Here is a 13,192-nt window from a genome sequence, read left to right as displayed (position 1 = left end):
GGTTTGGCTCTTCCCTGCCCCTTGCTCCAGCAGCCTCCTGGCTCCCTGTCCAGGCTGGATGAGGAGCTGGAGGTTCAGGGAGGGGGCTCAAGCTCTTGGCGCAAACAGAACGTGTAGGAGACACACGTGGAGGGCAGAGACCACCGACCTTGGCAGCCCAGCAGCTGAACACAAAAGCCCCAGTTCTTCAAAGCACCTGGTCGCTGACGCTTGGAGCACCTGATCCCAGACCCCGAGCTGCTTGCTCGGAAGGCACTTTATTCTTCTTACAGGAGACTTACCCAGGCTGCAAGGTGCACTCGATGGGGACCCTCCCCATCTGACAGGCGAGAAGACTGAATTCTGTGGGGAGTTTATGGGCACACACAGCCAGGCCGGGGCTGGGCCAGGATGCAGCCTGACACCCCCCGAGGTTCTGCCTCATGGACCAAGAACACGGGGGATATGAAGACAAAGGAGAGGCCAAAAGTTTCTCGTCCCTGCCCGAAAGGCTAGCTCCAGGCAGCGATTTCCCTTTCCTGGCTGAAGTGGCCCCTCGGGCACTATGACGGGATGGGATACAGGTGGGCTTTGCCTCTCCCAGACTCCTCCTGGGAGCCCCCATCCCAGAAGGCCGGGCCTGTGTGGGCTGCAGCATGGGGGGCGCGCAGTCAGGTCCTCTGGGCGGGTCACAGCTTGGTCAGGCGCAGCACGTTGAGCCGTACAGGTAGGAAGGTGGCACCAGCGGCATAGGTGACCTCCCGCAGGACCCCCTCCCACTTCTTCTCATCCTCATTGTACCTGGGGTGGGAGGAGTGGAGACAGGGACGAGGAGCTCGGTCAGCCAAGTCCAGGGTGGGACCCAGCAGGGAGGGGTGGCTGGGTGCAGTAGGTGACCCTTGGGGAGTGCCGCCCCCCCAGCCTCAGGCCGATCTCCAGGAAGGTCAGCTCCTGGAGAGCACCCACGCTCTGGAAAAGGGGTCCCACCCCCAAAGAACACCTGCCCTACCTTCCAGGAAGAGCCTCCTCTCAGGAAGCCCACACTCCTTGAAGTCGACCTCCCTCCAGGAAGGTCTGCACCTCCCCAAACCCCTCCTCTTGAGAATTTCTGTACTCAGCCCTCCGAGAAGTCCCCCCGGGGCCTGCTCTCCCAGCAGCACTGGGCATCACTGAAGGTTCGGAAGCTGCCCCAGGCTGCCGAAACCTCTCCCCTCCACCCCCAGCTAGGACCAGCCATAGAAGCAATGGCTCTGAGAAGCTGGGATCCAGCTGCTTCTCAATCCCGACCCAGCTCTCCCCCTCAGGAGGGAGGGGAGAGGAAAGACCCAGCTGCCTCTCAGGGCCTGCTCTGCTCCCTGGGGCCCAGTTCTGGGGGTCTGGGCCCTAACCTTGGCACCAGCTCCTGACTGACACTGTCAATGCTCCACGGGGGGGCGTGGTGCCTTGTGTGCAAACCCAGACTTTCCCAACAAACTGGAGAGACCCTGGGCTGAGCAAGGCTTGTCTGCTGCCCTGTCCCCACAGGATTCCCTGGAAGAGGGATCAGCTCTGCCCACAGATGAGCCTGCTGGGCACTGCCTCGGTGCCCAGCTGGCCTTGCTCACGATTCCCCTCACCTCCCTAGGGCCAGGCTCACCTCCAGATGTCGTTGAGCTCTGTGGGAACCAGCTCCCCGGACTCAGTCTCCAGTGTGGCAAAGCCGCCGATGGCATAGAGGGTGCCTGCCAGGCTGACCAGGCTGAGTGAGCTGCGCTCTTGTGGGAAGGCCTCAAAGGGCGCCCACCTGGCAGGAAGGAGGGGGCGTGAGGAGGTGCCTCACCCGCCCCTGGGGGGCCGCAGCAAGCCCAGGGACTGTCCCCCACCAGCACTCACAGCTTCAGGTGCACCCTGCAAAATCTGACTCCCAGGCACCCGTGCTCCCAGCACAACCTGTTTCCTGACCTCTCAGGAATGCCCTCTGGTCTTCACTTCTTCCCCATTCTCTTGCCCCTCCCATTTCCCTCCATTGTCCCCTTGTCATTCCATCTAACCTGCCCCATGAAACCCACCAGGGCTCTCCCCAGTGTCCCGCCTTTGCTCCTGAACCAACTCCAGCTTGCTACCTCAGTGACCATTGAGACCGTCCCTTGCACTCCTGCCTGGTCCCTTTTCTCCCCTTCACGGCCCAGTGAATCTCAAGGTGCCTTCACTCCCCTCCCCTTGCTCCCGAAGTTGGGTCTTCATCCCTCCAAAACTGCTCTCAGGTCCCCAGCCACCACAGGGCTCTGGAATCCAGGGTCCACAGTATGCACTTCTGCTGATGTGACTTTCTTCACATCCCACCTCCCAGCCTCACCTCTTGGGATTCCTTGCTGAATAATGCATCTGCCCCTGCTGCCCCCAGGGCTTGGGCCTTGGCTTCTCCCAGTAACATCCTCTCTCCTGAGGGAGCTTGTCCCCTCCGAGTACTGTCCCCCCTCCCCAGATCTCACCCTCGAGCTCTCTCTTTGCCCTAGTGGGCTCCTCCTGGACACCCAGGCACCTCAAATCCACATGTTTTAACTCGACCCTCATTTTTCCTACCTAACTCCAACAGTTCTTCAATAAATGACCTCCTTGGGACTTCCCTGGTGGCGCAGTGGTTAAGAATCCATCTGCCAATGCAGGGGACACGGGTTCGAGCCCTGTTCTGGGAAGATCCCACATGCCGCGGAGCAACTAAGCCCGTGCGCCACAACTACTGAGCCTGCGCTCTAGAGCCTGCAAGCCACAACTACTGAGCCTCGTGCCACAACTACTGAAGCCGCACGCCTAGAGCCCGTGCTCCTCAACAAGAGAAGGCACCACAATGAGAAGCCTGCGCACCACAACGAAGAGTAGCCCCCGCTTGCCGCAACTAGAGAAAGCCCACGATCAGCAACGAAGACCCAACGCAGCCAAAAATAAATGAGTAAATTAATTAATTAAAAAAAAAAATGAGGGCTTCCCTGGTGGCGCAGTGGTTGAGAGTCTGCCTGCCAATGCAGGGGACACGGATTCGAGCCCTGGTCTGGGAAAATCCCGCATGCCGCGGAGCAACTGGGCCCGTGAGCCACAATTACTGAGCCTGCACGTCTGGAGCCTGTGCTCCGCAACAAGAGAGGCCGCGATAGTGAGAGGCCCGCGCACCGCGATGAAGAGTGGCCCCCACTTGCCGCAACTAGAGAAAGCCCTCGCACAGAAACGAAGACCCAACACAGCCATAAATAAATAAATAAATTAAAAAATAAAAATGACCTCTCACCCTCACTCAAAAGCATTCAGCTCTCCCTCTCGCCCCCACCATCCAATCAGTTGCTACACCCTATTCTTCTGTCTGCTAAACTCTTGCTCCTGAGTATGGTCCCCGGACTGGCAGCATCAGCATCACCAGGGAGTTTATTAGAAATGTACTCTGAGGTCCCTCCGCATACCTGAGAATCAGAATCTGCATTCAGAGCATGATCCCCAGGGATTCACGGGCACGTGAAAAGCGCTGGCCTAAGTCTTTCTCCAGTGCATGCTCTCTGCCCCATCCCTGCTGTACCCCCAGCTCCAGACCACCATCACTTCTTGCTATACAGCTGTACCCCTGCCTCCTAGGAAATTCCTAATCTCTCCTCTACATGAGCTGCCATGAGGTATCTTAGGAAAACACAGAAGGGAGCTTAAAACCCATCAGAGGCATTTCATTACTCTCAGGATAAAGTCCCTCAGCCCAACTGCCCCCTCTCCAGCCCCAGTACCCACAATCCCCACCTCCCTTCACCCACCACACTCCATCCAACCTGACCAATGCCCTTTCCTCCAATGAGCCTGCCTTTTTTTCTCCTAAATGCCATGGCACCAGCCTTCCTTTGCCTTTGGGCATCCTTCTCCCACCACCCCTTTAGCTGGCTGAGTCCAACTGGTCTGCCAGCTCAGTTTTCTTCCTGATCTCCCAGGGCAGGGCAGCTTCTGTCTCAGTCACTGCTGTATCCCTAGCACCAGGCCAGTGTCTGGTACGAGTCTCTGAATGAGGAACCTGGCATCTCCTGGGAGCTCTCTCCTGCAGACCAGGCTGGCCACAACCCTTGCCCCACCTTGTGGGGGAAGCCCACCTCACTGCTGATCAGAGTAGAGGGGCTAGTTCTGTGCTGATGTCCAAGCTGCACAGTGGAGACTCAAGACAGAGGCTATGTTTCCTGCCAGGGCAGACACAGAGGGCTGACATAGGCCCAAAGCCACACAGCCGGGCTGGTACAGTGGGGCCCTTCGTCCCTAGCTGTCCAGTGGAACGGGGGCAGGGAGGGGGGAAGCAGCCATACTTGCTGTCCACGATGTTGTACACCTCAGCTGAACTGGTCAGCCCTGTGTCTGTGACCCCAGCAGCCACAAAAATGCGGCCGTCATGGATGGTGGCCCCGAAGAGTGAGCGGGCAGTCTTCATGGGGGCCAGCTCCCTCCACTCGAACTTCTTAGGGTCATAGACGCACATCTTGTTCAGGCATTTCCTGTAGGGTGGGGGGCAGTGAGTGAGAAGGAGGAGGCGGGAGCAGAGCCGCCTCTCCCTTGGCCCAGTCCCTCCAGCTGCCTCGCAAGGTAGTCAGGACAGACCCCTGACAGCCTCGGGGAGACTCTGCTTCCGTTCTACCCGCCGACCCGGCTGCTGCACTCCTTCCTGGCCCGCGCCTCACCTGTCGCTACCTTTGCCGCCAATGACGTAGACAAGGTCCATATGGGAGAGCACAGAGTGGCCGTACACGGCATAAGGCAGCGGGTCCGATTCGCCCCATTTGAACGACCTAGAGGGGAGGGGAGTAGGGCGCTCTCAGCCCCCGTCTCTGCATTCACCCACCACCCAACCCATATTGGGATGCCCCCGATTCGTTACCGGAACTCCCAGACCTCTTAGCTCCTCGCTCCCACCCCACCTGCCAACCCCGCCCAGCCCCTACCCAAGCCCGCCTCCGCCCCCAGCCCTGGGCTCTCGCTCCCCCGCCACGCCCCGCCGCCGTCCTGGACCAGCCCCCAGGCTCCTCGCCCGGATCCTCGGCCCCGCCCCCAGGCCGCACTCACAGCCTGTCGTAGCACATGACCGAGTCCAGGCTGCGCTCGTCGTCCTTGAGCTCTCGGCCGCCGACCACGTAGATGGAGTTAAGAGCCTCTCCCAGGCCGAAGAGGCAGCGCGGCGAGGGCAGCGGCGGCATCCCCAGCCACTCTGAGTCCAGGTGGTCAAACTGTGGGCCGGGTGGCCAGTCAGCGACCGCCCCCCACGTCCTCCACCAACACCCCGCCCCAGTCCCAGCCCGGCCCCACCGCAGCCCCGTCTGGCCACCCCCAGGTCACAGAGGAGTCTGGGTCTCCAGGTAGGGCCAGCGCAGACTGGAGGCGGTGCCTGGAGACAGTGCCTCTCCTCCTATCAGGCTGAGAACAGCCGACCGTCCCACCCACCGTAGGTGCCGGGAGACCACCGTTATAGCACCGTGATGGGGCACCCCATACAGAACTGAGAAGGGGCCTCTGAGAGGGAGGCCCAGCTGCCGTCCTGGCCTTCCGCAGTACAACTCCTGAACTGAGGCCTGCCTGCTCCCTGTTTTCCACTCCATCCCACTGCACAGGAAACATCCAAATACAGCCACTCATCCCTTAAAATCTACAGTGTAAGTCTGCGACCCTGTGTACCCCAACAGGTTTTTTTTTTTCTTTTCTGGCGCGCCCCTGCGGCTTGTGGGATCTTAAGTTTCCCCACCAGGGGTTGAACCTGGGCCCCCGGCAGTGAGAGTGGAGTTCTAACCACTGGACTGCCAGGAAATTTCCCCCAACAGTCTTTTAATAACCATACTAGGGGCTCATCTTTTGGGAGAGTTTTCTGAGGCCTGAGCACTGTGCTGATGAACACTTTATAACCATCAATTAACCTTCAAACAACATTATCAAGCAAGGAAGAATAATATCCCCATTTACGAACAGAGGCCCAGAGAGAATAAACAATGTGCCCATGATGTGCCTTGGCTGGTGGAGATGCCCCCGCCTCCCACCCGCCCCAGCTTAACCCTGGCACCACACTGCCCCTCACGCCTCTCAAACCTGGTCAGGCCTCACTAAGCACACCACTCACTATAGGCTCCTTCCCATCTCCGTCCCCTGCTCACTGGTTCCCAGCCAGAAGCACTGCGCCCTCCCCTCCATGTCTCCAAATTCACCCAACTAGCAAGGCTCACACCTACATGGCCAGTCACCAGAAAACCATTCCTGCCCTCTGAGATCCCACTGTCACATTATAACTTGGACTGGGCACCCCACTCTCCTGGTCCTTCCCGGGCCTCAGTTTCCCCATCTATGCAATGGGAAAGCAAGGGAGGATGGTCCCTTTGTTTGAGACACTCCGTTCCACATTCCAGTGCTGGCCTCAGGCAAAGTTCTTGGCCAGGACCCCTACACTGACCTTGCTCTTCCTTCTCACTGTCCCTGACCCCACCCGCTGTGCAGAGCTAGGGCCTCCAACATATCAGACCGTCCTGAGGCTGACATCTCCCTGAAACTGAGACACCAAAGTTATGCATCTTATTGTCAACTGCCTAAAACTATCTTCAGCCTTCAGGCAAGCGGCTGTCAGTCATCCTCCCCGGTCTACATCTCAGCCTAGACCCAATGACATTCCCCAACAAGGAGACACAGGCCTCTCCTGGGCCCCAAGGCTGGCCACGCCCCTCCCAAGGCTGGCCTCGCCCCTCCCAAGGCTGGCCAGGCACCTGCAAGAAGTAAGCACTCATGGGGTCCTCTTTGTTGTCCTCATTGTAGAAAAGGCCCCCAGCCACGAAGACCTGGTTCTCCTTGGTCACTAGACTGACGTGGTTCTTGGGGATCTGGGTGGAGAGGGAGGCACAGTAGCACTCGTTGGCTGCCGGGTCATAGGCCATGGCGCCCTCCTCACTGATCATGAAGATGAGGTCCTGTAGGAACATGCCAAAGCGCAGGGTGTCATTGAGGATCCCGGGTAGGATGCGCTCGGCCTCCTCTTCATCCTCCTCTGCCTTGGCTTCGGCTGTGCCCTTGTCAGTGGCCTTGGCCCCCGCTGCCTCCTTCCCCTTCTTCTTCTTGCGCAGCATGGTGATGCGGCCCTCGTGTGCATCCTTCACCATCTGCACCTTGCGCAGCAGCTCGGGCTGGGCACGCACGAGAGGGTGGCGCTCCACGCGGCTCTCTAGGAAGGCGCGCGGCAGCAGGCGGCAGCGCACGCTCTCGAAGACGGTGGGCAGCGAGCGCTGGCGCTCGGCCTGCCCCTCGGCGTCGCCGCTGCTCGCCCATCTCATCACCGCCTCGAACACGGCCTCCTCCTTCTCCACGTTGAGGCCATCGCTGGAGATGATGGCGATGAGCTCGTCAGCCGAGAGCCCGAGGAAGTCGGCGTCGCGGGACACCAGCGAGAAGCGCGCGCAGATGAAGTCGCGGGCGGCCACGGCAAGGCGCGCGCAGTCGAGCAGGAGGCCTAGGCGGAAGACCGCCAGGCAGTTGGCGAGGCACAGGCGCTTCTGCAGGAAGGACACGCAGATGGTGAAGATGGATGGGATCTGGAAGCGGTGCGCCGCGGCGAACAGGTCCTGCACGCTTGCCTCGTCCAGCGCGATCTCTGACGTGTACAGGTAGTGTAGCACCTGGGCCACCACGTCAGGGGACACCTCCTCCAGGCGCAGCTCGCCCGCGCGCTCGGGCTCGGCCAGGAAGCGCGCCCGGAAGTAGGAACTGCAGGCAGCCAGCACCAGGCGGTGGCATGGGAACTCGCGCTCACCCACCCGCACCACGCAGTCGAGGAACTTGCCGTGGTCCAGCATGTCCTTGAGCCCGTCCTGCAGGAGCGTCTGCTGGTACAGCCGCTGCTCCTCCGCCTGCTCCAAGCCCAACGCCATGGTGGGTGGCCTTCTCTCCGCACTCCCTGCCTTCCTGCTGGGTCGCGCACAGTCTACGCAGCTGTCCGAGCTGGACTATATATAGAGGCGGACTGGGCCCTGTAAGGCGAGCTGCCTGGACTCCTGCACATGACGCAGAGGGGACAGCTGGGCTGAGGCCCCCTCCCAGAGCAGTCTTGACTCAGCCCAGGGGCTCATGGGATGGGGGTGGGGTGTCTCTGTCCTCCCTGAAAGATGGGGGCCTCGCTGTCTCATTTCTAAACGGAGCACAGAGAGGCTTTGACGGCTTTCCTTGGTTGGGTGATACCTCTCAGGGGAGGGGATGACCCAAGCTCTGCCCCTCAGTCCAAGGAGAGGGAAGCCTTTGAGTCCCTCTTCCAGGGTCTCCCTTCCTTCATGCCTTCTCGGCCTTTCTACCCAGGTGCCTCTATCCTCCTCCTTGGAGTGTATCTTGCTCCAGCCACCCCTGGACGCAGTGTGCTTGGGTTTCCTGCTCAGTGAACTTGGGCATGGGGACCCTGTTGCCTCAACTTTAAAGTGGGAAGGCTTTTCCTCTTTCTGCCCCAGCTCTGAGTGCCTCCTTGGACTGTGCAAGAATGCAAGAAGGTACTTAAATAAACAAGGTCACCACTTTCCTGTGGGTCCTGGGAAAGCCAGATCACTCTGTTGAGCCTCAGTTTCCCTTCCTACACAGCGAAGAGATGGGCGAGTTCAATTTTAAGGGCCTCAGTTCTGCTGAGATTCGGAAGCACTGAGGTTCTGTGTCCCTGCGAGTACATTGGCACAGGGTTTAACCCTGTAAGTCGTCAGACATGCCAGAAGATTTAATTTCATAGGATTCAACTATTCTAGGTGTTTAAACCCCCAGGGATCAAAAAACAAACATAACACTCAGAGTTTAATATTCCAGGAAAGCTGTCTACGCTCGGTTCTTGGTCCACACTAAGCTTGGCCTGAGCCTGCGCAGCCTTGGGGCCCCTGCACCCTGTCTAGCATGTATGGAATCGGGGTAGAGGTCTGGGACAGCCGGTCCCGATGCCCACCCTGCTCTGGAGCTCTCACCACCCTCCCCCTACTCCACACATGCACACACACACATCAGCCTCAGCCACCAAGATTAACTTGTTCCCAAAGTGCCAGAGGCTGCAGCTGTGGGTTAAATTTAGCCCCCGAGACACTGGTGTGAACTGTTATGGGGCATTCTCCCACCATTCTTCTGAGTCACTTGTTTATAACCTCAGGCTTGGGGGGCAGGGGGGATTGGCGAGGGGGCCTCAGGCTGGGCCAGGACTGAGTCACCTCCCCGTTTTGTGATCTCAGTGATGTCACTGCCTGTCCCTCTGATCAGTGCTTTCAACCTGCTTGCTCACCCCACCAGCAGGTCCCAGAGGGGCACAGCACCCAGGCAGTTCCTGGAGGTGGTCCTGTCTGTCTTTCAGAAAGGGCAAAGGCTCACCCAGGGGCCTCCAGCCCGGCCCTGGACTGCAGGGCACTTCCAGTAAGAACCATCAGTGAGGAGACCAGGCTCTGAGAGGCTCAGCAACTTGGCCAAGTCACACAGCTGGCAAGTGGCTGAGCCAGGATTCGAAGCAGATCTGCCTACCTCCAAAGACTGTGGGAATCCCTTTCTACCTTGCTGCTTCCTGCAAATAACAAAAAATGTCTGTTAGTCATAGTCTCATTTTCCAAAGACCAGGACAGAAGGTACTGACTGAACAATTAACTTATATTTATCAGATGACTCAGTGACGTATTTTTAGATTATGATGAATTCCATGGTGCTCATTTCCTACCAGGCATTCTACTAGAATGTTTACAAGTGGCTCATCCATTCATCGAGAACCTACTGTGCACTCTTCTAAATGCTGAGGATTCAGCAGTGAACACATCGGGCAAGAATTCCTGTCTTTATGGAGCTTACCGCCAGTTAAGGGAGGGGGCAACAAATAAATAAATAAATATATACAGGGTGTCAGATGAGAACTGCTATGGTGACAAGTAGCTGGGAAGGGGGCATGGGAAGTGACAGGTGGAGGTGGTCACAATTTTAAATGGAACAGTCAGGATGGACTCACTGAGAGGACTACACCTGAGCAGGTTCAAGCCAATGCAGAGGAGGTTTCCAAGCAGGGGAACAGCTTGAGCAAAGGCCCTGAGGCAGGAGTGCACCCCTCATGTTCCAGGAACAGCAAGGAGGCCAGTGAACAATGAACGAGGAGGTGAGTAGGAGAAAAGGGCAGAGAGGTTGTGGTGGGGTATCATGTCTGGCCAGTGTACAGACTTCAGTTTTTCCCCTCAGTGAAATGGGGAATCACTGTTTATTTTTAAATTATAATTATGGGAAATGCATGTATTTCCAGAGAGAGAATGATATACTAATCTCCCATGTACCCAGCATCCCATTTCAACAACTATCAAGTCATTAAGTCATGGCCAATCCTGTGTCATCTCTGCCCCACCCACTCTGTTCTCACCCAAGGACACGCCCAGGGATCGGATGTGGGAGCGAGGAAGCATGACTCCAGGGCTTGTAGTTGAATCAAAGGAAACTGTCATCTCACTTCATCCTTTTAAACGTTACGGCGCTAGGCTTCTCAACAGAAACGCGCCAGCATCTAAAATTCTGAGGGCAATGATTTCCAGCCTGAATTCTAGACCCAGGCAAACTCATTCCTGTGTCAGGGTGAAAGAAACAGTCAAGCTCTTTGGAATTTAATTCCCTGAAGTGGTCCTGAGGAGAAGGTAAATTTTAGGGTTAGGAAAAAGGAGTCCACCAAGACATAAACCTTCTAGAAGTTAAAGATCTCTGCAATGAACTGAAAGGGATACAGTCTCAGCAAAGTGGGACAGGGAACCACTAGCTGGGGGATGTTGTTAGGCAGTTTCTCAAGTCTCCTCATGGGAGCCGGTTGCAGTGTGTGCACCCCAGGGTCATCTTGCCGCACGGCTCCCTGGTTACAAGAGTGATGAAACTGATGGAACACCCGCCGCGTTTGCACATATTGGACGGAAAACTGAATTTATAGCAAAGGGTTTGGGAACGCAGCAGTGATAAGCACATAGAAACCGAAGCAAATCACGTTTAAGAGAGACACAAGTAAAAAGCTGTGCAAGAAAGGAAATGGAATCATATTCTATTATATGGCTTGGTTGAGATCAGTGTTTACACAGTCATAATAACGTACACACTAAATATTACTCTAACCCCAAATAATAATATAACCATGCTGGGAGGAAGGAGGAAGGGAAATTGTGTGCATAGTGTTTGCGCGTGTCATGGGAGTGATGAAGAAATACATCCATAGCTGATGCCTAAAACTGAAAAAAATCTGGAAAGTAGCGTTGGAGGTGTGCTTTTTGTGGGCATGAGAACACCAAAAATACCAACTGAATTGGAACTGCTTGCCTACCGGGAGTTGGAGAGGAGCAGGTGCAGGGGACTGCAGGTTTTTGTTAAAAAACGAAAGTTCTAGAAGTATCAATATTTGGCTTCTTCAACTATGCCCAAGTAAAACTTTCATTTTAAAAAATAGATATTTTCCCAGGGATTCTATAGAAAACAATGCTTGTGGCATCAGGCCGTTGCTCACAGCACGGTGGGGCTGAAGGGAGGAGGCCATGGGGAGAGGCAGCAGACAGACCACAGATGGACGGGTAGAAGAGGGGAAACAGAGAGAAGCTGAATCCCCACAAGACACTGCAGGAGCAGCCAGGACCGCAGGCCTGACAGCAAGCTTCAGTTTTAGGGTGACTTGAGCGAGCCCCTGTTCCCTTCAGAGAAGTGGGACCATATGGAAGGCAATGTCCCCATCCTGGGGATTTGTACCCCCTCTCTGGCTGGTTAGTGAACCCACCCACCAGCCTCCTCTCCTAGCCCTTCCCAGTTATCCCCCTCTCCAGGTATCTGGGACCAAGTGCCACATACATGGGGGCCTCATTCACCACGTGTCACCACAGCCTGGAGTTCTATCCCGCACAGAGCCAGCGCTCCAGTGAAATAATTCATGGAGGTCCGCAGGGAGAGCTGCCTGCTCCCTCCTCGGAGTCCGCTACCTGTCTTCCATCTGAGATGTCCTCCCGGGTGCTGACATCTGGCTCCTTCAGACCTCAGCTCCTGACCCTGGATGTTCCCCAGGAGCCCAGCCCACCCTCAAGGGAGGGAGACGGGGTGTGCAGATGCTCGGGGCACGGGTGTCCATGTGGTCTTCGGCCAAGCTGTCAGGTTCCGCGCTACTCTTGCTCTGGTCCAAGTCTCTTCAGCCAGTAGTCAGGGCGGTAATGTGTAAAGAAGAGGCTGGGCCAAGGGACAGTTGTACTGCCTTTATTCCCCTTCACTCTTCTCCTCACCCTCCTGTTGTCCCCCACACGCTCTGGGGCTGTGGGGTGGCCACATAGGGCCAGACATCAAGGGTCCACATGCCTGGGTACAGCCGTTCTGCCACCGAGCCCCCCTGAGGGGTGCCATGTTGGCCGTGGTGGAACGCATCAGGATCGGAAGCTCAGGTTCTGCCCCCGGCCCGGGTTCCTAGGGCTTGAGGCCCACCTCATCTCTCTGGCCACTCACCTCCAGCTGGCCCAAGACCAGGGAGTACAAGGGGAGCCGGGGAGGGGGCAGGCCCAGGTTCTGGGCTTGAGGTCTTGGCCAATTGGGCTGAGAAGTCCAGCTGGACAGAGGGACGCCCTGGCAGATCTCCAGTGGGAGGTGATGATCCCAAGCCCCCTCCCCACCACCAGCCCTGGGAAGTGGGTATGGTGCCCAGTCCCCTCACTCCAATACCCAGGTGCTTGTTAATTTAACAATTAAAAAGGAAATGTAAAAGCTGGTAAAACAAGAACCCCTATCCATACTGGCACTGCTGAGGTACCATTATTGCTTCAGACCCTTGTGGTCTGGCCAGAAAGGAGCTCCCACCAACACTGGCCCAAGGGGAAGAGAGCATTTAGCACCGGGGACACAGGGTTCCTGTCCCCGCTGGGGTAGGGGCCTCCCAGGAGAGGGGTTGGCCGTGCCCACCTACAGCTACAATGACCATTTGACCAGTGCCCAGCCTGCTGTCTGGACCCCTCTTGTGCCCTGAGAGGGGAAGCGTACAAGGACAGGAGACCCAAGTCCTGGGACAGGGTCTTGCTACCAGCTCCCCACACCCATCTCCAGCCTCTGCTTGTCAAAGTCTGGCCTCATGGACCAGAGGCGCAGCCCGGCCAGGGCCCCCTAGGCTCACTAAGGCTGCAGGGAGGGCAGCAGGTGACAGGGCCACCAGCCCCTATGGGAGACCCCAGCGTCAGCAACAGGGGGTGGGAAACTCATTGGAGTCCCAGCCCACAGC

General features: G+C 57.2%; 1 protein-coding gene across 1 annotated transcript; it reads right to left on the bottom strand.

Moving 5' to 3' along the window:
• Positions 1-223: 223 nt before the first annotated feature.
• On the bottom strand, positions 224-7,936 carry KLHL40 (kelch like family member 40). The gene is made up of 6 exons (XM_082348584.1): positions 6,711-7,936; positions 5,035-5,195; positions 4,653-4,760; positions 4,284-4,469; positions 1,616-1,762; positions 224-780 (listed from the first exon to the last, which is right to left on the bottom strand). The coding sequence occupies exons 1-6, from the start codon at positions 7,863-7,865 to the stop codon at positions 669-671; spliced, it is 1,869 nt and encodes a 622-aa protein (XP_082204710.1). The 5' UTR covers positions 7,866-7,936; the 3' UTR covers positions 224-668.
• Between the last annotated feature and the right edge of the window lie 5,256 nt (positions 7,937-13,192).

This window comes from Balaenoptera borealis, assembly GCF_965194805.1.
Source record: "Balaenoptera borealis genome assembly, chromosome: 12".
NCBI lineage: Eukaryota > Metazoa > Chordata > Mammalia > Artiodactyla > Balaenopteridae > Balaenoptera > Balaenoptera borealis.
Note: the sequence above shows the minus strand (reverse complement) of the source record. Positions and strands in the feature narration are given on the sequence as shown.